At 53.0% G+C, this 23,233-nt stretch overlaps 2 protein-coding genes across 11 annotated transcripts in view; one reads left to right on the plus strand and one right to left on the minus strand.

Moving 5' to 3' along the window:
- Positions 1-7,816, plus strand: part of BIN3 (bridging integrator 3) — a 46,331-nt gene extending 38,515 nt beyond the window's left edge. For 2 of the 3 annotated variants that reach the window (XM_036854364.1, XM_036854365.1), the window contains 3 exons: positions 3,941-4,082; positions 4,294-4,428; positions 6,957-7,816. In XM_036854364.1, the coding sequence (XP_036710259.1) occupies positions 3,941-4,082; positions 4,294-4,428; positions 6,957-7,103 (424 nt within the window). In that variant the 3' untranslated portion in view covers positions 7,104-7,816. The remainder of the gene's footprint in view (positions 1-3,940; positions 4,083-4,293; positions 4,429-6,956) is intronic. The other variant, XR_005020194.1, reaches the window with a different exon arrangement.
- Positions 7,817-8,064: 248 nt separating this feature from the next.
- CCAR2 (cell cycle and apoptosis regulator 2) lies at positions 8,065-23,029 on the minus strand. Of its 8 annotated transcripts, none has more exons than XM_036854363.1 (21): positions 22,876-23,029; positions 21,908-22,003; positions 21,546-21,637; positions 21,009-21,100; positions 20,690-20,804; positions 20,419-20,548; positions 20,138-20,234; positions 15,709-15,828; positions 13,787-14,009; positions 13,587-13,700; positions 13,127-13,290; positions 12,488-12,659; positions 12,169-12,399; positions 11,887-12,063; positions 11,061-11,205; positions 10,856-10,938; positions 10,033-10,179; positions 9,759-9,870; positions 9,480-9,668; positions 9,122-9,327; positions 8,065-8,894 (listed from the first exon to the last, which is right to left on the minus strand). In XM_036854363.1, exons 2-21 carry the CDS (start codon positions 21,963-21,965, stop codon positions 8,850-8,852), a joined length of 2,712 nt encoding a protein of 903 aa, XP_036710258.1. In that variant the 5' UTR covers positions 21,966-22,003; positions 22,876-23,029; the 3' UTR covers positions 8,065-8,849. The 8 variants fall into 8 exon arrangements, with proteins under 8 accessions (XP_036710258.1, XP_036710257.1, XP_036710255.1 ...); XM_036854362.1 differs by having other exon boundaries at positions 10,856-10,935; positions 11,845-12,063; XM_036854360.1 differs by having other exon boundaries at positions 11,845-12,063.
- Between the last annotated feature and the right edge of the window lie 204 nt (positions 23,030-23,233).

Consider the following 23,233-nt stretch of genomic DNA (forward strand, 5'->3'; position numbering starts at 1 on the left):
CACACGAGGAGGGGTGTCTGCTGCCAGGAGCCCCTTTCCCCGAACAGCACCCTGGTGTTTATACCCCCCGGCACGTGGAACTGGCAGAGTTCTTCCTGTTACTTCTAAGTGGAAAACGAGGCGGTGTGGCCTCAGCGGGGCAGTGACCTGAGCCAGGGATTACAGAGTTCTGGTCCTCGCCCCCCTTTTGTCAGCTACCTCCGATTACACTGCCTCATCTCCCCTGCCTGACCTTAGCTTCCCTGCTTTACTGTGAGAAGGGCGTGACACCTATCCCGGTGGTTCCGAGGCCCAGGGCCCAAGGAGTCACATCCCTCGGCAGCGCGGACATGGAGCTGAGCCCTCCGCGGCCTCTGGGTTCAGCTGAGGGTGCTGTCTGCCGTGGGAGGTGGAAGTCAGCGTGCTGAAGAAAGTTTCCCTCGGGCCTCACAGAGCAGCCGCTTCCTCCCCCCAGAGGATACGTGGCCTTGCTTCCGGAAGGCTGAAGGTAGTGTCCTGTGGACACACCCGTCCCCTGAGGTTGCCTGGAAATCGGTCAGCCCTGGATCCATGCCTTCTCCCCCTCGGCTCAGGACCTGCCCTGGGGCTGGATTTCTGCATCCTCTGTAGGTCAGCCCAGTCCCAGCATGTGGTAGTCAGCCTTGCCGTTGTATCTGACCCTGGCCCTGGAGATAAAGCCCAGTGGACAACGGGGGGAAGAGGGTCAGGAGCACTGGTCCAAGTGCTGCCGGGGTCAGAGTATCGAGAGCTGCTTGACCACCCGCGGGCTGACACCCGTGCTGAGCTGTAGAACACCCCGCACGTTCCTTCCTTACTCGTGCTGCCCTCCTCCCCAGGACGGGATGGCGCCCCGGCAGAGGCGAGGAAACTCTGCCTGCCGCCCCCCGCCTGCCTCGTCCTTGTCCTGTCGCTGAGCCCACCCCCACCCAGCACCTCCCAGGCAGCCAGCAAGGGGGAGCGGAGGCCGGGGCGCCGGGGCCACCCGAGCCGCGGGTGTTGCGCACAAGAGAACCAGGGTGGCTGCCGGCGGCCCTCGTCCAGTTGGGGTGCAGGGGGAGGTGGCATGGCGGCTTCCCAGGCCCAAGTGCACCTGCTCCCCTGAGCCACATGCCTCTCCACCAGGAGGGAGAGGGGCTCACCCAGCATCTGAGACCCCGTCATAGCACTGCCTGAGGCAAAAGCAGTGAAGTGAGTCCAGCTCCCCCGGAGGGTCTCAGCCGTCCCAGGCGTGTTCAGCCCTACCCCAGGGGGACCTTGTGTCTTGGGGGTGGCTGGTCCAGTTTGCAGAGCACCAAGTAGGCCTGCGTCTTCTGCCCGGCAGAGCAGTCATTCAGGTGTTGATTTGATTGCAGTGCACAGGGGCCTGCGACTGAGGCTTCAGAGAAGCGTGGGTGGTCTGGCCCGCGTTAGCATCTCCAGCTACGTAGTGAGCCCATTACGGACACCCAGAAAGTGAGAAGAATCTGCTTTAGTGGCCTTTCTATCTGTTTCATCAAACTCTGCTGCCTGGGCCTATAGCTTTGTTTGGGGCATTATGCGTCAGTCAAGTTTCTATCCTCTGTTCTCTGGCGGAGGTGTTCATTACTCTTGTGTCACGTGGACTCTTGATTGATTGATTGATTGATTGATTGATTGATTGATTTTTGGCTGTGTTGGGTCTTCGTTTCTGTGCGAGGGCTTTCTCCAGTTGCGGCATGTGGGGGCCACTCTTCATGGCGGTGCGTGGGCCTCTCACTGTCGCGGCCTCTCCCATTGCGGAGCATGGGCTCCAGACGCGCAGGCTCAGTAGTTGTGGCTCACGGGCTTAGTTGCTCCGTGGCATGTGGGATCTTCCCAGACCAGGGCTTGAACCCGTGTCCCCTGCATTAGCAGGCAGATTCTCAACCACTGCGCCACCAGGGAAGCCCCTGGACTCTTGATTTGTTGAGGCTTTTTCCTGCCCCATCTTTCATCTTCTCTGAGTTGCTCTGGGAAGAACCGACTCTGCTCCTGGTCCTGGGTCTCCCTCTGTGTGCTTTGCAACCCCCCCGAATAACCACTGCGCCGTCACCTCGGCTTGAGGCCGGAGCTCCACTGGCCACTCGGGCTCCCAGCTGCGAGGTAGATGCTCCAGCCCCTTGGGCTTTGTGTTCAAGGAGGCTGCCCCATCTTCTGTCCAGTTCCAGAAAACCTGCTTGCAGGCCGGCCTGGCCTCCTCCCACACTCATTAGTCAAGGAGAATGCAGCATTCCTGCCTGGGATGCGGTCCTGCCCTGGGTCCACCCCAAGACTGTGTTGCCCTTCCCAGTCAAAGAGGATCCTAGTCACAAAGGTTATGCCCACGGTGCCAGGAATGCCAGAGCCTCTGCCGCTGCTCTTTCTGAACAGCCACCCTAGCATTGCCCTGTGGTTCTTTTAGTCCTGGTGGGGCAGGAAGAGCTCCTCCCGTCGTTTTCCTCAAACATTTGGTTTGACGGTTTGGCCGTTTCAACAGTAGAACATGAGGATTCCTGTTTTTCCGGCAGAGTTGGTAGAAAAGGCTGGGAGTAGCTTGTCATTTTATTGGAGTATAGTCGATTTACAAGGTTGTCTTAGTTTCGGGTGTACAGCAAAGTGATTCCTTTTTTTATATATAGTTATAGATATATATACACGTGTATATACATGTATATATATGTATATATACAGGTGTGTATATATATGTATATATACAGGTGTGTATACATGCGTATGTATATGTATATATATATGTATTCTTCTTCAGATTCTTTTCTGTTATAGGTGATTATAAGATATTGAATATAGTTCCCTGGGCTATATAGTAGGACCTTGTTGCTCATCTGTTTTATATATAGCAGTGTGTATCTGTTAATCCCAAACTCCTAATTTATCATTCATCCCTCCCCCGCTCTTTTCCCCTTTGGTGACCGCAAGTTTGTTTTCTATGTCTGTGAGTCTGTTTCTGTTTTGTAAATAAGTTCATTTGTGTCATATTTTAGATTCTACATATAAGTGATATCATATGATACTTGTCTTTCTATGTCTGGCTTACTTCACTTAGTATCATAATCTCCAGGTCCATCCATTCTTGCTGCAAATGGCATCACTTCACTCGTTTTTAATGGCTGAGTAATATGGGAGTAGGTTTCGGTTGCAGGTCTGTCACCTGCTGTTGGCAGCATGAGGTGGTAGGGAGGTGCCAGAGGGAGGGCTGGGACGCTGGAGTTATCTGCTGGACTGTCACTACCTAATTGTGACCTTGGACAAGTCGTGTCATCTCCCTGGTCTCAGTGTTTTCACTTTTTTAACGGAAGATGTTGGACAGAAGCTTGATCTCCCAGCTTTTCTGATACCAGCCCTCAGAGCGGCTGCCCTTGGCCTAGCTCCCGGAACACCCCCGGGTCCGGGCCCACTCCCAAGGGGTGCTGCCTCCATCTGCTCAAATGGCTTCCTGAGCTCTGTCCACCCCTGTTCCTTGGGGATTGTCCAGAGAGCTCTCCTGGCTCTGCTAGCTCATCTGTCTTTTGTTTCTTCTGAGATGCCTGATGCTAATTAATAGAACCTTAATCTTTTTGTACCAGGTCAAAAAATTTAAAAAAAGACTCCAAGGAGTCTTCAGCTCCTCCATGCTGTAGCACAGGTCTCTGAAATGTGGGGTGGGGGCTAAAGGGCAGTGGCAGCATCAGTGGCATCATGCATGCATGACCTGCTGAGTCTTACCCAGGTCAGCGGAGCCACCCTTACCCTGTCTTCCTTCCCCTGGCCTTACCCCGAGGTGACATTCTCAGCCGGTGCCCCACCAAGGCCAGGGCCCCGTCTATCTTGTTCACAACAAGATCCCCAAGGTCTAGAACAGAGTCTGGCGCTTGGTAGGCGCTCGATACGTATTTCTGAATGAGGGATGAGCTGCCAGCCTGCAGCTCCAGGAACAGGCCCGTCTCCAACCCGCTGCGTCCGGCAGGTTTGGCAGTGTCTTCCCGAGCCTCAACATGGCGGTGAAACGGCGGGAGCAGGCCTTGCAGGACTACAGGAGGTTGCAGGCCAAGGTGGAGAAGTACGAGGAGAAGGAGAAGACAGGGCCGGTGCTGGCCAAACTCCACCAGGTACCGGGGAGAAGGGGCTGGGGCTGGACAGGGGGCCGCGTGGTCCCACCAAGCAGGTTCCTCCTTCACCCAGGGGCCAAGACACCAGATGTGCTGAACCCCCGCCATACACACACACACACCACCTCCACCCCCACCCCGTCCCCCGTGCCCCAGTCAGGAAGCTGGGTGAGCCAGCGAGAGCTGTGACACCCAGGGTCTTGCCCCTCAGGCCCGAGAAGAGCTTCGGCCCGTGCGGGATGACTTTGAGGCCAAGAACAAGCAGCTCCTGGATGAGATGCCGCGGTTCTACAGCAGCCGACTGGACTACTTCCAGCCCAGCTTTGAGTCCCTGATCCGCGCCCAGGTGAGGCCGCCGCCAGCCCACAGGATGGCCCAACACTTCTCCCCTCGGGAGGCGGTCGCGGGCTCTGGAGGCCCACCTCATGCCAGCCCCGGCCTGCTCCCCACACCAGAAGCCGGGCTCAGCCACTGTCTGCCCCCAGCCCCGCCCCCGAGGGAGGGATGCAGGGCGCCCTGGGTGTGGGCTGGAATTCCTGTCTCTGTTCCTCCGCTGCTCTGGTTAATCCCAACTTTCGCACGAGGTCCCTTGTCGTCCAAGAGTTCTTTGCTGAAGTTCTCTCTCCACGAGCAGCAGGAGGAGACCAGGCCGCACCCCCAGCGCCTCACCCTGATGGGCAGGTCAGGGACAGGGGCCACAGGTGGAGGCCTTTTTCCGAGGACCCTGCACCCCCTCCCCTCCCTAGTTAGTCGTTCTCTTTTGGTGGAAGACTAGGGGGTGTCTTGACTTTTAGCGACCCTTGGAGGGGTCCCTAAACCTCGGCGAGAGCCATGCTCAGGGCCCCTGCCTGGGTGCCAGGCCGTGGTGCATCTTCCAGCGGAAAGGCAGGCCCACTCGGCTTGGGCACGGGTGGACACGTGCACCGCGGAAGCGCTGGGGCCGAGATCCCATGCCTCCTGCTACTCAGAGGTGTAGAGACAAAGTGTGGCTCCTGCCCTCCTTCCCCCTCCCCCATGTTCTTCAAGCCCTTAGCAGGGAGTATTCTCCCCATCTGTAAAAGAGGAAAGGTTGAGGTGCCAAAACCAAGAGGTCTTCTCCACGTGGGACCCCCCCCCCCCCCGCCAGGTGACTGCAGGTGCTCAGCATTCTGCCACCTTCCCCACCAGGTAACAAAGCTGAAGGCTCAACATGTCCCCGTCTGCCTCCAGCCCGCCTCGGCGCTGGGCCTGGGTGTCTGGCGCCCTCCAGTGGGCACTCTCGTTCTTGCAGAGTCCACAATCACAGATAGCCAGGAAAAGCCTGATTCCTGCCTCGAGCCTGCGTCTTCAGAGAACACCAAACCCCATGGGAATCATGGGATCAGGACACTTGGGATCAGGACCCCTGAGCAGGATTGATGTTGGAGCCGGGACTTGTTAGTGACCGTGTCCCCAGGGGCTCAGGGAAAATGAGGCAGAGAGCTACGTGCATAGGGACGTGAAGGTTCCCACGCTTGCCCCCAGAGCACTGCCCCTGGAGGTGCGGGCTTCCTTCCAGCAGCTTCGCCCTGGGCCGGGGACGGTGTGTTTCAGGAGACCTGTGACTTCGCTGTCCTGTGCCGCTGCTCCCGGACCCGCAGCCACCTGCCCTGCCCCCCTCCACCCTGTTGCTCGCAGGAGACAGCTCCAGGCTGCCCAGGTTGCGAGCCAGGGATGCCCTGTAACCAGGCAGCAGGGTGGCGGAGGGCTGTTTACTGCCTCGTCAGCGCCAGCCTCCCCCTGCCGCGGCTGCTGCTGCCATTAGTCACTGGAGAAGTGAGCATTCCTAGTGACTCAGCCTGCGCAGTGCGGCTCAGGGCAGGGAGCTGGGGGGGGGGGGCCATCCGCTCCCTCCCCCAGCACTAGCCGGGGCCCCGTCCCCTCAGGTGAAGACAGTGTTTGGAGACCTTGATTTAGCTCCCCCTCAGCCCAGCTGTGGGAGTGTGGAAGACATGGCCTGGCCTGGCCAATAACGGCACTCCAGGTTTCTGGAGAAGGAGAGTTCCTTCTCCCCAGAGACAACTCGGAGCTGGAGATGGTAACACTTAGGGGTGTTTGAGTGGTGTGGAACACTTTCTTGAAAGTACATGACTTCATTTGGTCGTGAGGTGGAGACTGAGGCAGAAATGGTCCCTGCCCTCCTCCCCTGGAGCTGCTCAGCCCTCAGCCATCTGAGGGCTGGCGATGGGTCCCTCCATTCCTCGGCCTGCCCCCGCCTCGTTCCTGTGCGCCTCTCCCATCCCACCTCTGGTGCCTGTGCAGAGGGAAACGGGGAAGTGAGCCTGGCCTCTGGGCCCTGCTTTCCTGGCTCTGCAGCTAAGGCAGTGATTGGCGGTGGGATGAGCTGGGAAGGGACGGAGGCTAGAACCGTGTTCCCTCTCTCACCTTTACTTCTAAGGCTGGCCCAGGGCTTTGGGAGCTGCTGTGCCCTCTCCCACGGATGAGAGCTTCTCCTAGCTTCTGTAAAGCAGTTAGCCCCTTGTCGCAGGGCCTGACTCACTGGCGCCCCCAGGACCCGCCAAGGATCCACCCACACGCCCCAGCCCTTCCCCCTCAGCTGCTTGGAGAGCTCGAAGGCAGAGCCCCCCCTCCACCTCACCAAGGACCTGTCGCTCCCTCTGCTACCCAGGCAGTGGGCAGTGAACGTTCCTGAAGGAGCCGGGGCTGTGGCTGCCACGCAGCTCAAGGGGAGGGGCGGTGGTGGAGGGAAGAGTGGAGTCCAGCCCTGCGCTCTGCCTCCCACAGGCTCCGGCCCTCCGCCCATCCACCCACCGTGCCCCCGGGGGGTGGGGGCGTCCCGCGGGGCCTGGTACCCTGGAGCCCACCACCGCCGACCTCCTCCTGCTCCCACCCCAGGTCGTGTACTACTCGGAAATGCACAAGATCTTCGGAGACCTGACCCAGCAGCTTGCCCAGCCCGGCCGTCCTGACGAGCAGTGGGAGCGGGAGAACGAGGCGAGACTGAGCGAGCTCCGAGCCCTCTCCATCGTGGCCGATGACTGAGCCCGGCCCTCGGAAGATTCTGGGACACAAGTCGGCCTCTCTAGCCTACGCTTTACGAGCTCAGGCTCGGGCATCAGGCAGCAAAGGGCCCTTGCCTGGGAGAAGGGATAGCGGCAGCTCCCGCTCCACCACCCCAGCCCTTGGGAATGAGCCTGGCACCAGGAGCCCCGAGCAGGCTCTCGCCTCCCCAGTCGTAGCAAGAACCCACAGACAGGTAAGCAGTGTAGACTGTCTTAGTCCCTAAAGAACCGTCCAAAGTGCATCCTGGCCTAGGGCCAGAGCCTGGGCTCTCGTCTGCTCCCTTGAGGTCTTACCCTGGCTTGCACGGTTGGGATCACGTCTACCTCCAAAAGGGCCACCCTGGGGAGTCACCCACCCTCGCTGCCTTTTCACCTCAGACTCGCCTTTTCTGGGAGAGGCCTCGACACTGACCTGGGCAACATGAAAGCCACGGTCTCCCAGCCGCAACGGGCCCCTCACCCCAGCCTCTCGGCAAGACATCGGCCGGCTCTGCCCACTTCTAGACTTTGGGTCAACTGCAGGGCAGAGCCCCAAGTCTTGCGGCTTCCCTAGGAAGCTGGGACTCAACGCGTGTCAACAGCCTACCCCACAAAATGTCACAGACCGAGTCACAGGCCTCAGAGCAACAACAGTGGGTTTATGTCTCACCTGATTATTTGGGATTTTATTTTTCCAAGTAAAGTTTTCAATAAAATGTCTGTATATTGTTGTGCTGTAACTAAAGAGCGGAGGGGAGGAGCCACCCCAAGTCCTTCCCAGACCCCGCGGCAGCCCCTCTCCCGAGCAGCAGGCAGCAGAGCCCAGAGCTGCACCCCCCCCCCACCCTCCGGGGGTGACACCTGCTTCGAGCAGAGGCTGCGCTGAGGGTTGGGAGGAGGGCGGAGCACAGGCAGACCTAGAAGAGAGGCGAGGGGAGAGTTACGGAGGACACTTAGGTTTGTTTTGACTTTGGTTTATTTAAAAAACAAAAAGCCAAAAAAAAAAAAAAAAACAGAACACTTTATATACAAAGTCAAACTGAAACCACGGATTATGGAAAGAGGCGAGACTTATGGGGAACAGGGAAAAGGCTGGGCCAGAGCCAATACCACATTCTGAACACGGGGAGCCAGGGAAAAGAGGTGCTGGTTTCTTCTGGCAAGTCTGGGGTGGCTGGAACACAGTGTTCACTGGCAAACACTGCCCAACGCTGAACGCTCGCTAGCACTGACTGACTCCGTTCCTGCGGTGGCCGCGGGAGACCCTTCCCCCCAGAACCTGCTCCTGTAACCTGGCAGGATTTGTGCCATCCGGAGGAAGGGGCTCTTACCCCCAGCCAGCTTCCGCGTCTGCTTCTTCAGTTTATTGGCATCAGACCTTATGACAGACTCAAAAAGCCTTTTCCTCCCGTCTTATTCTAAACTGGAAGAGGACAGGAGAAAGCACAAGACGAAAGGGCCCCAGGAGGAATCCCAAGGTAGAGGGCAAAATGACATTCGAGGGGTGCAGAAGATGTTGGATTTAGTTGCAAGTGGAACCGGCTTCCTCACTCATCCGTCCCACACGGCACAGACAGACCCCACCCTGACGGCCTGAGCTCCTCTACAGAGGCCGAGCGCAGGGGTCAGCCACCCCTGCCTATGGCTCCCAGGTCCTGCTCCAGCTTCTTTCTAGAACCAAAAGGGCTCTAACTTCAGCAGGCTCCATCGCTGACCTCACAGGATGGCAGCTCCTGCACCAGGCCCCTCAGTTGCTAGGTGCTGGCTCCTCCTTCTCTACCCAGCTGTCTGCCTGTTTGAAACAGATGTAACGAGAATCGGGACTCAGAGGAAGGGCCGAGACCCGAGGACTACTGAGCACTTCCTCCTGGGAGACTCCAGGGTGCCAGCTGCTGACTGATCGATTCCAGAAGAAACTAGCGGATGGAGGCGGAGGCAAGGCGAACCTGGGCCCGGCCCCGTGCCGGCTGCCCTGACCCAGCCTCCCCGCCCGGCGGCCGGCTCTCCCAGGAGGCTCACCTTTTCAACCATCCGCTGCACCTCAAGCTGCAGGGGGGTCAGGCGCCTTCGGAACTCCTGTAGCAGCCGCTGAAACTGGTGCTTCTGTCGCTCCGCCGTCCGGGCCGTCTCCTCTGCCTCGGCCAGCCGGGTTCTCAGCTCCTGCATCTCTGCGGCCAGTGTCTTATTCGTCACTTCAGTGGCTGAGAAGCGGTTATGGCTCTCCTCTGGCGGGGGAAGACAGGAAAGACTGCCAAGCTAAGGAGGGGAGCGTAGGGCGAGAGGCCTCCGGGCCTGAGGGGCTGAGGGGCGGGCCTCCCGCTCGTCTCCTTGCGTCTGCGCCCGGCCGCGACAGGCCCCCGCGCCGCCAGCCACTCACCCAGCTTCAGCTCCAGTGTGTGAATCTTGTTCTCCAGGTAGAGCCGTCCGCTGTCCTGCTGCTCCGCACGCTGCAGCAGGTTCCCCACGTTGATGAGGCTGCCGTTGTGGGACACCAGGCCCTTGTGCTCCACAGGGGCAGCGCCCGGCTTGGCACTCTTCCCGGGAGGAGGGAGCAGGTCCAGGTTTCCTAGAAGGGCCGTGAAAAGACTCAGGGACGGTCCCGGGAGAAAGCAGCCTGCTCCGCCGTCCCCAGAAGGCCGCAGAGCACAGTACGCACCGAAGAGCACCTCCTCAGGGAGCCCCCCATCCGGGCCCTCCGGGCGGCTGTACTGAAGGCTCCGATACTGGCAGATGTTCTGGGCCACCACTCTGCTGACCAGCTGTTTGGCCTGTAGGAAGCACACACCCAAGATGCCCACGGATGAGAAGGTGCAAGTCCCCCCACAATGCCGTGCAAGAACCTAGAACCACAGCATCCCGAGCCGCGCATGCACACAAGGATGTCGGGCGAGGCATCTGAGAGAGGCCTAGGGTGGGGCATGAGAAGGCACCTGCTCTGCGCTGAGCCGGAGCCCAAGGGTAAGCAGGATCCTCTCCAAGTCTCGCCGATGCAAGTAGCCACACCAGTTGGCATCAAAGAAGACAAAAGCAAGAAGACAGTCCAGAGGGAGCACAGGAGAGGGGTCCAGCTCCTTGGGCTAAAAGAGAAACAAGGATGAACAGGATTTACAAACAGGTCCCTTGATGCTAAATCACCCAGGACGAAGCCCTTATAAAATCTAGCCGCTTGATATTAAAATGGATAACCAACAAGGACCTACTGTATATAGCACAGGGAATTCTGCTCAATGTTATGTGGCAGCCTGGATGGGAGGGGAGTTTGGGGGAGAATGGATACATGTACATGTATGGCTGAGTCCCTTTGCTGTGCACCTGAAACTACCACAACATTGTTAATTGGCTATACTCCAACATCAAAAGAAAAGTCTAAAAAAAAAAAAAAAAAATTAAGCAGCTTGGCTGACACACTCACACCCTTCCAGTTAAGAGACCTGACCCTGGGCCAGGCAAGTCCCTTGGCCTGTAACCAAAGGCCTCTTTGGGGCACTTTCGCCCCAGGGGCTGTCACACACAGAGGAACCTTGGGTGCTCCCAGGTCAGACAGCTCGCTCAGATCCGCCCTGATGGAGATACCGAAGTACTCTCCTCGATCCTACGAGCATGCCATCCCATAAGCCAAGAACCACCTTTCGTCTTTCGTCAATCAGAAGATGCCAGAGGTCATTTAGGAAAAGCACCCCTTTCCCAGGAGTGAGGCAGAGGCCTTGCTAAGCTTCCCTGTCACTGAGACCCAGAAAGGCACAGAGGTCTCACCATGTCCTGAAGGGATGAGAACTCCATCTCTGACTGATTCGAGGCAACCGACCGGACCTCGGAATCCTCCAGCTTGGCTCCTGCTACAGAAAGCCCGAGATGAACTTGGAGCCGGGAGCACACAGGCCCGGACTGGCTCCACACACAGCCAGAATGGGAGCCACAGAGCCAGGAAGCCGCCAACCGGGGCAGGCGCCAGACATACCGAACTCCTCCTCCCCATCGTCCCTCAGGAGCAGCAGTTCTGGGTCCAGGGCCATCTCACAGAGGTCCTCGGACACCTCGCCCCGGGGTTTCTCTTCTTCCTCTCCCCCAGAAGACGGGGGTTTGGGCAAAAGCCCGTCTTCCTTCTAGGAGAAGCAGACCAAGATGATGCGAGGAACTGCCCCGTGACTACCAACAATAACAACGGTTAACATCTGTGTGTCAGCCGCGTTCAGGCACCGCGCCGAAGGCACATATGCAACGTCTCATTTAACATACTTCGTTACATGGGGGTCACAGAGCAGACCAGGGCGAGTTCCAGACACCTGGGATTTTCCTCAAGAGTCAATCTCAGTCCCGTAAGAAATTTGTTTACTTGACAGTATTTAGGCAGGAAGAAGACCCACGTGCTTTAGAAATGTTTAAGAAAATGCAGTGTTCTAGTTAACCGGCAGGTAATCAAAACACCCGTACCCATCAAAGTGTTCCTATTAATGGAGACTTCCGCGCTGCCGTGTCAACCACGCTTCCCTTCACTGCTCCAGGCCCGCCTCCCTTCTCCCAGGTACACCAACCACCTCTGGGCTGTGTGGCCACGTGGGAGAGTTAAGCACCCCGCACCTGAGTCACAGCAGGGTCACAGAGCGCGCGCGCAGTGAGCGAGGGGTGATGAGAGAAGACCCATAAAGCACTCTGAGCAGCGCTGGTGCCACGCAGCGCCCCAGTTCTGTGCAGCATTACCATGTGCAGCCCCAGTGCCCGTGCACGGGGGCAGAGGTACTCACCGGCGGGGCATCTGACTCGGCAGCTGTGCCCTCACTCTGTACCTCATCCTTGGACTCCTTGGCCTCCTCCTTGACTGCTTCTTCCTCCTTGGCCGCCTCCTCCTTCTCAGGTTCAGGTGCGGCCACGACCTTTTCAGGAAGGCTCAGCAGCATCTTATAAATCCTATAGCCAAAATCCCTCTGCAGCATCTCCAGAAACAGCTCAGCCAACACCATCACCTGGTGGAACAGGCAACAAGGGGTCACAAGCATCAAAAAATGGGGTGTTCCAAACCCCGCCATCCTATACGCCCTGCCCCACAGCCCCCAGACTCCTACACCTACCTCAAAAGAGATCCTTTCTTTTGGCCTCCGGTCCTCCACGATACTATGGATGGACAGGTTTACACAGCTGGGGCGTGCCATGACAGCAGGTTCTAGAGGGGGTGGAGGGGCCTCTGGGAGATCGGTGTCCATTTCCTGCTGTGCAGTGACCTCCGGATTCTCTGCATTCTGTTTAGAGGTGTCTGCTGCCTGCTCTGATGCATCAGCTGCCTGTTCTGTAGGCTCTGTTTCCTGTGACGAAAAGTCAAGAGCTATGACCAAGTGGGTCCAGGGGTTAGGGCCCCTACTTTCCCCATGTGTTCGTAAGGCTCAGCCTCACCACTGGCACCTCCTGGGGCGGGGGAGCTGCCTCTGCAGCTTTCTGCTGGCACAGGGCCTCCCACTCTTCCAAAGTAGGCATGATGGTCCAGATGTCCGGCAGGTACACCACCACGGTCTGGAGCCGCCTCGGGGGTCCCAGCTGCAGGTACTGAAACTCAGCAAAGCGCCACCTGCTCACAGCAAAAGGAAAAATGCAGTACTGACCCATGACATTCGTGAGGGCTTCAGTTTCCAATCAGCATTTAATGAACACATACTGTGTGCCAAGCTCTGACAGTACAGAAATAAAAGATACAGACCAAGTCCTCAAGAAATGGTTAGTCAGTGGGGAGAGACAAGTAAGCAGACAATTACTATCCGAGGTGCCATGGCAACAAGAAGGAGCACGGAATGTGGCTGGGGGGGTCACATCTGACGAGCCTTGGAGGGTCAGCTGGCCTTCAACACACTTACACACCCCTCGCCGTGCTCACGACCACGGCGACCACTGCGAGGGCTGGAGGGAGGGGGTGATGAGCAGGGACTAGGGGACAGACGGGAACTAACAGGTCAGAAAGGCCCAGCAGAAGCCTGGCTCCCTGCCGGGTCTCGCCAACTCACTGGGCAGCCGCAGACAACAGCTCAGGCAGCCACTCACCACTTGGTGCAGGCACTCAAGTCGATGCCGGTCTGGGCTTGCGCGCAGCGGATGGCGGTGCGGACGAGCACCTGCGGGTCGCCCTTGGGGTCGAGGCCGTCCAGAGAAGGAGACCACTCGCCCCCCACCAACACTACCTCCTCTTCTTTCTGGCCCAGCAAAAACTGCAAAAAGAGACCAGGGGTAAGAAAGGAAAAACCAATCACGTGGGTCTCCCACAGGGAGGCAACCTGCCGCCGGTGGGGAACAAAGGGTCTGCCACACTGGGGGCGGGAGGGGTATCTCTACCCGTGAATGTGAACCCCACATAATTCTGATAAGAAAGAACATCTCTCAGCCACGTTGTCCTCCTGGTAAAACGACGGGTATCTCAGCCCCGGAACCCCGTTTCTCTGAGTTCCTGAGCAGGAACCGAACATCGTCAGTGAGCGAGTCTTGCCCCCTGGGCTCCAGCTCTTACTTTAATTTGCTTCAGAGGATGTTCTGGCGTCTCCCTTGGCTCAGCCACATCATCCACGAAGAGCATGCAACAGCGATACAATTCCTCCAGCCCCGGGGAAGAGAGCAGCAGTACCTGGTAGGGACAGCAGAAAGGAGACACTCGAGAGTTTTCTCAGCCTCCAACAACGGGACAAAGAGGCAGGACCCCAGCCAACTCACCTTGGAACTGTAAGCAGGGTCACTGTCTGTGGGCGCGGGCTCAGCACCAGCGTCTGGAGCTGCCTCCTTCTCAGAAGATGCCTGGATGCGGCTTGGATGATGGAGGGAGAAGGGCTGGCTCAGAGGGAAGGCCGACAGCCAGCTCAGATGCACAGCCAGAAAATCTGAGGGAACCAGCAGGGTGCGGTAACGGCGCTGGAGTTCTAAGAAGTCACAGGTGGGGCTATGGGAAGTAAGGAAGGAATTCCAGATTGAGCAAAGACTAAATTATTTTTAAAAATGGAACCATAAAAGACTTGAAAGGAAAAGGGAGCAGATTACTTTATAATCTGAGAAAAGAAGAGCTTTCTAAGTAAGACACTTCTGAAAAGATAAAAATGGATCAGACTTGACCACTAAAATGTTACAACCTCTAGTGGCAAAATAAAGTCAATCTGGGGAAGGAAAAAAAAAAGACATCTGCAATATGTGATAGAAAAAAGGGTCACTGTCTTAATATAAAAGGAACCCACAAGTCACTAACAGAGTTCACAAGTCTAAGAGAAAACTGGAAAAACTGACAGCAACAGATAACTTAGAAAAAGAAATGAGACTTCGAAGCTCATGAAAATATGCTCAATCTCACTCATAATTAAATTCAAATCAGGGTATCACTCTTCACCTATCAGACCGACAAAGATCACAAAGCTGGATAACACAGCATTGGCAACGGCTGGGGTGCAAGAGCCTCACACCTCGTGTGAGAACGTAAGCCGACACCGCCTCCGTGAGAGGCCTGGCAGTATCAAGGCTGACAGCCCTGTGAGCCAGCTACTCCATTTCTAGGAATTGAGCTCAATCAAATGCTTGCACCTGTCCACGCAGATGTATAGAGAAGGATGTTTATTATTACAACAATGTTTAGGATAATTAAAGACTAAAAATGGAGAACTGGTTAAACAAATTCTGGTCCATCCATTTAGTAGAATGCTGTGCAGTTGCTAAAAAGAATGAGATCAGTCTAATAAACTTTAACATGGAATAAATTCCAAGACAAGTGAAAAAGCAAAGTACTGAACAGTATGTACAATAGGTTTCCAGTTGTGTTTTAAAAAAAAAAAAACAGCTGTGTGTGTGTGGCTAATCGTTAGCAGTCGTGTTCTGACCCCATGAGGAGGCTCTATATTCACCCCTCCAGTGGTGATGATGTGGGGACCAGTATCTCATCAGATTAACCTTGGGAGGCAGGTGGGTCAGCATGGAGAATAAGAGGCCCTGCCTGGGCCTGGGGAGAGGAAGCGGTGACAGGGGAAGAGCAGTAGCAGCCCTCCTTCCCTGCCATCTTGAGAAGGAGGTGCCAGGAGGCTGCCCTCACCTCAGCTCAGACTTAGGTGGACTTGGCTTTGGGGCCCTATCTCTAAAACAGCAGCTGGAGCCCTGCATCTCCCCTGCTAGATGGAATCTGGAATTGCTCATCTACCTCTCAGTCAGTCAGTTTCTACGTGTGAGAAGTAAGCTTGTGGGCCAGTGACCTCATACATGCTGTAGCACTTAAAAAGTAATTTAGAGCTTCCCTGGGAAACCAGTCCCAGGGTTCCTATGACCCACAATTTCTACCTGACTTATAACTGGTATTGGGTACCTGGATTTTGATTGATAAGCCTTAATTATAGCCTGGCCTAACAATTTCTGGTGATCAAATCATAAAGTTCTATCAAGGGCACCCATGTCAGTGGTGCTATGCTGGTCAGAACTTGAGATTTTGAAATAAAAAATCTGTCACATTAAAAAACAAAAATGAAACAAAAAGGTCATGAGCGCGTGCGCATGTGCGCACGCGCACACACACACACACACACTCTTACTCCCAGACTATATCTCACTTACACAAGAAACTGTTACCAGCTACAAGTCTCACCCCCCACCCCAGCCTCACCACTCACCTGTCCACAGTGTAGGGAGTGAGATGGACTCGGTAAGGAGGCAGGTCATGCCTTGGTTTCTTAGCACCCCAAGGCTCTCCACCAGCCCGCTGTTTGCGTTTCTTGGAGTCATAGTCATCGCTGGAGGTTGATCCATTACCAGAAGGAAGAGACCACACTGTTACATACAGATTCAGTACAAACTGGCCTAAAAAGAACTAGAAACAATCTGAATCCCCAACTTTAAAGACATGGATAAAGAAGCCATGCTAACAGTCATATACAAGTGTTATAAAAGACATTAAGATGGATATTTAAATGCTTTTAATAACACAGAAAACCATTCATGTTAAACAAAAAGAATTATATGGAACACTATATATACAGTAAGTAGTGCCTCAAATGTGCCAAAAAAGCTTTAAAAAGAAATAAAATATTAATGGTGGATACCTCTGACAGATGAAGGTGATGAATAATTTTCTTATATTTAATATAATTTTTTGAAATGAGAAAAAGAATTTAACTGATTTTTTTTCTATCAAGATATATATACATATGGCACCATGCTATAGGTTCTGTCAAGTTTCATTAAAAGAGACAGTTCTGGTAAAAACCCTTAACACTACACATTAGAGTCATAAAAATACTGCAACCCTTTGATCCAGTAATTTCACTCTTAAAAATTTATCCCAAGGAAGTTAATTCAGAAGAAGAAAAAAGGTTATATATAGTAAAAAAAATTCAAGCCGAGTAAGAAAACCACGTGTGGGACTTCCCTGGTAGCGCCATGGTTAAGAATCCTCCTGCCAATGCAGGGGACACGGGTTCGAGCCCTGGTCCGGGAAGATCCCACATGCCACGGAGCAGCTAAGTCCATCCGCCACAACTACTGAGCCTGTGCTCTAGAGCCCGCGTGCCACAACTACTGAAGCCCCTGCGCCTAGAGCCCGTGCTCCGCAACAAGAGAAGCCACCGCAATGAGAAGCCCGCGCACCGCAACGAGGAGTAGCCCCCACTCGCCGCAACTAGAGAAAGCCCGGGTGCAGCAACGAAGACCCAACACAGCCAAAAATAAAATAAATAAATAAATTTATATATAAAAAAAAGAAAACCACGTGTGTATCTAGCAATCCTGAATTTTTATAATAAATAAGTAATCATACAGCCATTAAAACAATTATGAGGATTACAGTGCAATATGGAACAGATGTTCGATAAGAACGTATAAAAAAATCTGAACTCAAATATTTAAATTATAAAAAGTATGCATATATATAGATAAAGACTAGAAAAGAACATGGGGGGAAAAAGTGGCAGAAAGTAAATTTGCTTTTCAAAATTATTTTCTAAAGGTCTTTAAGAATGGTTACCTTGGGGATGGGGTGGAAGATAAGGGTAAGAGATTAAGAGGTACAAACTACTATGTACAAAATAAATAAGATACAAAGGTGTAATGCACAGCACAGGGAATACAGCCAACATTTTATAACTTTAAATGGAGTACAACTGCTATGTTGTACACCTGGAACTAATACAATATTGTAAATCAACTATACTTTAAAAGTTTTTAAATGGTTACCTTTAAAGGGAAAGAGGGAATGATATATTTTTATAGTATTTTTAACTTTATACAATAGCATGCACTACTTTATACATTTTTGTAATAAATCACTTATTATAGTATCACTATGTTATGGGGGCAATAAATAAAAATAATAGAAGAGAAAAAACCTTTAGACCATTATAAAATGCCAGACTGATAAGGGGAAAAAACCCCCATGTCTCACAAGGGAAATAAAATCCATTGTCAATTCTTCGTGCTGAGGTAATGCCGAGTTGATTATATTTACCAGAAGGTGTCTACTCTTTCCCTTTAGACCTGCCTGGGTTGTTTCCCTAGTCATCATACCCCTGCGTAACAAACTTGATTATATTTAACACAAAGTTTTTCTTCTTTTCTCATATTTCTGCCTGGGTAATTTCCTTGTTCATAGCATCTCCCTCCAAAAGCTGCCTTCTAATCTTGCCCTTGTGGGATGTCAGTGCTTCTGTGTCTCTAACAGAAGAACTGTTCCAAAGTCATTTTGACAACTCTCTTCAGCTCACCCATGACTGAAGTGAACTCTTCAGTAAATGCTGTCAATCTCAAGATAAAGTGGATGTTCCACTGAATCCTGTAAACTTCTCCCCGTATTGTGAATTGTCAGGAACAGGTTATAAGGCATGACCAGTGGAAGCCATCTCCGTAACCTCAGCAGGATACTGAGATGGTACATCCAGCTGGATAGCCCTGTCTAAAAACCGCAGTAGTTCAGCATTAGCAATCCAAAGGAGACAGTTTCCTGCCTCCCAAAACCTGAAGTTCAAAATAAAACCTGGTTTCCAGTCAAACGCTAACATGGGTGACTCCATCATAAATTGTTGTTCCCCCTCAGGGTGACCTCATTCCTACTGCCCCCTTTGCAGAATGACTCTGCAAATTCTCTCTACTGACTGATTGTAATATCTCTTTCCCAATGGTCATGTCTCCTTCCTCGAGAAGCCATGACACTGAAGCATTATGGCCAAAGTGACAGAACACAGGTCTTGCACGGGGCTTGGCATGTCCAGGACAATCAAATGCAACTGGCTATATAGAAAGGCTGAATGTGAACCTAAAGCAGAAAGCCAGTAGCAGCCACTGATTTCCACCCAGGCTACATTATCCCTGAGGGCGCCTGCTGTGATTTTGAATGAAGCCTTTAATAAATTCACAGAATGTGAGAGGTGGAAAGTCCTTGGAAATTTTGAAGACCAAGAAGATGGGTGTATGCAAAACGTGTACCAGTAACTCAAGAATGAAAGAGTGTTTCAAGCAGAGACACTGTGGAAAACAATCCTACACAATCAAAGCTTTCCCGCCTCCTTAGTGTTCACATGACCTATCCCGAGGGAACAAACAGTAGCTTCAGCACAGAGACTAGCTACATCACTTTGCCTAAACTTTTTCTCTGAGGAACTCCATGCTCCTTTTACATGTTCTCAGTGGACTGCATTCTCAGCCCTTACCATGTAATAATCTACTGGCCTCTGGGATAGGGGGCTGTTTCCTTCTCAGAACAGTTCTCATTTCAGAAGAGAACTAAAACATGAGAACACTTTCTAGAGTGATGGAAATGTTCTATATCTTAATAGGGGTGAGAGTTACACAGGATTCTCCATTTGTCAAAACTGTCCATCTAAGATTTGTGCACATCAACCTAAATAAATTTTACCTTAAAAAAAAAAAATCAAGTACAAGGCAGGGAGTAGATGAAAAAGAATGGCAGATACTGATACTTGTTTAAGCTGGGTGATGGATATATGAAGGTTCATCATCCTTCTTTACTTACTATGCTTATACTTGAAATTTTTCATAATAAAAACTTACAATGAAGACGGACAGAACTAGAACAAGTCTTAAGCAAACTAGTCTAGAGCGTAACCCCCAGGGATATAAACAAACACTTTTAGGGAGAGAGTAAGGCAGGATAAGGAACATGTGAGCCAGAGAGAACAGGAAGCGTGCTCCTGGCAGTCCCCAACGCTCACAGGTGACACAGGATGGCCTGGGACGCCCCAAAGGCCCAAATCCACCATGCCTGCTCCACACAAGGCCATGTCTGCATGGCCACGGCACAGACCTGGATTTCTGGGCGGAGTGCAACATACACAGTCTATCACACCACGGAACTGTACAGTGTATTTAAAGAAACATGTTTGATGCTAAGAATTAAATTATGCACTGGAGGAAACTAAAAGACAAAACGCACAAACATAAAAAAACAGAAACAGACTCACAGGTATAGAGAACATACTGGTGGTCACTAGAGGGGAGGAGGCTGGGGGGAATGGGCAAAATAGGTGAAGAGGTATTAAGAAGTACAAACTTCCAGTTATAAAACAAGTCATGGGGATGTAACATACAGCATAGAGGATATACTCAATACTATAGTAATAACTTTGTATGGTGACAGATGGTAACTAGCTATTGTGGTGATCACCTCGTAATATATAAAAATATCCAATCTACTGGTATAATATTGTAAATTATGCTTCAATTTAAAAAATACACTGCAAAGTTACTTTTTTTGGACAATTACTATTTTGTTGATAGTTTTGATTCTTGGTGTCTCAATCTTATGCACGAGAAATAAAAAGGAAAATTATATATTAAAAAATTCAATGTGATACTTTGAAAAATGAATTACACCAAATCCCTACTTGCTGAACCAGCTTATGAAGTCCTGATATTTGTACATACATCTCAATGTGTCAGCCTATGTCAGGGTAAAGGGACTAGGATCTAGTTGTAGAAAGAGAATGTTAGTGTCAACAGGTGGCAAAAAAAAAAAAAAAAAAAAAAAAGGACATTCTCTTAGAGGCAAATAAAATAAAACACCTTTCCTTTCCTGCTTGATCATCCTCTTACCTTCGGCCCGGATCCAATCGTCCATGAGGGCCCCGAGCAGGAAATCTGTTCAGGTGGCTCAGATGAAGTGTATGGGATGTTTGGAAGAGACTCAGAGCTGCAGAAAGGAAATGGCTGGTGACTCAAAACCCCTACATATTTGCCCAAATTTCCTGTCCCTTTCTTCCAGTGCATGAAATACCCACATCTATTCTAAGAGCAGCAACCTAACAGTTACAAGTCCATTCATCCCGAGTACCCCATAAAGCCACATCCCCAATATCCATGCCACTGGTACTCACGCTTCTGAGGAAAGAGTGGGGGAATCCGGTGAGGCTGGAAGATCAGCTGGGGCTGAGCTCCCAGAATCCCTTGCTTCTGGCCCAGGGCTGCCACATGTAGAAGGGGAGGTGCTGGGGACTTCAGCAGGGGCTGCAGGACAGTAACCAGGAAACTCAGGGCATCCCATAGCTGACCTGCTCACTACCTTGGAAAGATGCAGCCCCAGCCCCTTGACCAAAGTAAGGTCCCTCCCACCCCTTTCCAATAAGCATGCCCAGGAGAGATGAATACCTGGTTGGAGAGCGTTTGCACCTTGACAGCATTCCAGGGCACTGCCTGGCCCGGGTTGTACGCAGCCTTCACCAGCACCTTCTCACCCAGCTGGGGCAGCCGGCCCTTCACCACACTGCCAGCACACAAGCCAGGAGACCCAGTCAGGAGAGGAACCCTGGCCAGGCCACCCTGACTGTCCCTATGAGGCCCTTCCCATCAAGATTTCTCACACTTTGCATAACAACAGCAAAGCACTGGCATTACAGGGGACCCACCAGCATAGTGACAGAACTGAACCCAATAAGCATTTCCAGAAGGCGATGAGCCTCAAGCCTACCTTAGCTGAAAAAAGACCTCTTCATCCACCACCCCAAAGTAGTCATGCAAACTGGTAACAATGCCAGTGAAGACCCGCTGCTTCTCTCCGCCCTATAAGAGAAGAGTGCAGTTTAAAGGTAACAGGGAGCATCTGTCCATGCTCTACCATTAGCATCTCATCTTCATCCGCCCCGCCCCACCCCCAGCTCAATCAGAGTACTGCATGGAGATTCCCATGGAAGGAAGCATACATATAGAAGGAAGCATATGTACAGTGGACATAACCAATCTACTGGGGGGGAGTCATGCTGACTCTTGGGTCATAAGCTTCTTCTAGGATTTCCAGTTCTTTAATTCCAAGAAGCACCCCAGAGAGCTCCCTAGAGCCAGAACCTAGGACTCCCCAGTCACAGATGTCTAGTCGCCTCTGGACGGGCCGAGGACAGGAGTGTCAGGAAGGATGAACACTGTGATGTAAGAATGAAAGCATCGGGCAACCACGCATGCCGGGGTAGTCCCGAGTGCCGGAACTCACTAGATAGGATGCCCAACCTACCTGAAGGTGCCTGGCATTTTGGGACAGGTCTGTGGCCACAGGAGGAGTGAGCAAACCAGGAGGAGGACCCAGAAGAGATGTTGAAGCTGCGCCTATTGGGACACAGAAGCAATCCAGAAACTGCACCTACCATCTTAAGCACTAGATTCAGCTAGAGGAAATGGTAAACCCAAAGAGCAAAGTGGATCCAAGTATGTCCCACACAGGGTTTCGCTGACAACTACTGTGGTCATGTTTTTTCCTAAGAAAAGTCAGCAGCAAATTGCACTCCACCAGGGAAACCCCAAAAGCCACATTTTGAAAGACTAACTCCAAAACACACACTTCCCAGTACTAGGCCAGGTAGAGATAAAGGTGATCACCTGAGAAGTTGCGTCCCCCTGGTAGTGGGTTGATCCGCTGGCGCTTAAACTGGGACATTGGGAATGCTGTCCTCTTTCAGAGTCTTGGGGGAAAACCTTCAATCAGAAAAGAAATAAATTAACAGCTCATAGGGAAAATTTCCATCTACCCCAAAAAAGGAACTAAGGACCTTAAGGAAAATGGGGAGATGGATACTGAGAATAAAAAGAGGAGACGGATGGTGAGAATGTGAAGAGGAGCAGGAAATGGAGAAATTACAATGTTCCAGTCTGCCCTCACGATAATCTAGTGGTGGGTGATACTGTTATGCTCTTTCAACGAAAAGGAAACTGAAGCTCGGAGGGACTGAGACTTGCCCGAGGCCACAGAACCAGGTAGGTACAAAACCAGGACTCACACCCAGATCTCCCGACAACTTAGAGCTCCTCTCACTATGCCACGCCACCCTCAGATGGTTGGGGAGAGTGGAGGGTTGGAAAGAGCCCCGATGACATTCATTCATTCAATGCATCCGCCAAAGAGCTCCACGCAAGGCCCGGAAAAATGGAGGAGGCTGCTGCCGGAGAGGAGATGGTGTGGGCCCTCTCCCCGGAAGCCCGGCCCGTTGTTCCCCGGACGGGCGGGTGAGAAGACAGCTCCGTGGCCCGGCCGAACGCGAATCCGGCTGCGCGCCCGCCCTCTTGCTCCCGCGCTCCCCGGCCCTCGGCTCCCGCCTCAGCAGCCGCCGGCGCCGGGTCTCCCGGGCCGGGCCGCGGCCAGGCCACCGTGGGAGGACGAAGGCGCGCGGCTTCTCCTCCTCCCGCCCGCCCCCAGGGCCGAGGCCGTTGCCAGGGAGACGGAACTTGCAGGCCGAAGGGGGGCTCGGCCCCTTCTGCGCCCGGTTCATCTTCGAGGCCCGGCCCTCGCAGCCCCTCGGCCAGGGGAGGGGCGAAGAGGCAGAGGGGCGGCGGAAGGCCCCCCAACCCACCTGCGGGCCAGGGCCGCGACACCGGGGGGACAAAGACACCCGGAACCACCACAGCCGCTGCTGCTGCCGCCACCGGAAACGCCTCTCCGGAAACGCGACCACTGGTCGGAAGCTGCCTCTCTCCCGGATATGGTCCCTCCCTCCTCTCCACTGACCTCTCCCTTCCCCCACCCCGGCCTGCCATCCCGCTCCAACTGTGGAGCGGAAGTGCGCTTTCCCCGATCGGATGCGCGTTAGGAAGCCGCGCCTCAGTGGTGTCCTTTCTTACGCGTCCCACTAGAAAAGCAGGCTTCGGAGAATTGGTTCCTGGTCCCAAGACTGCTGGAGCTAGAGCCCCAAACATAAGGGAGCACCTATG

The sequence above is a fragment of the Balaenoptera musculus genome, chromosome 6 (assembly GCF_009873245.2).
Source record: "Balaenoptera musculus isolate JJ_BM4_2016_0621 chromosome 6, mBalMus1.pri.v3, whole genome shotgun sequence".
NCBI lineage: Eukaryota > Metazoa > Chordata > Mammalia > Artiodactyla > Balaenopteridae > Balaenoptera > Balaenoptera musculus.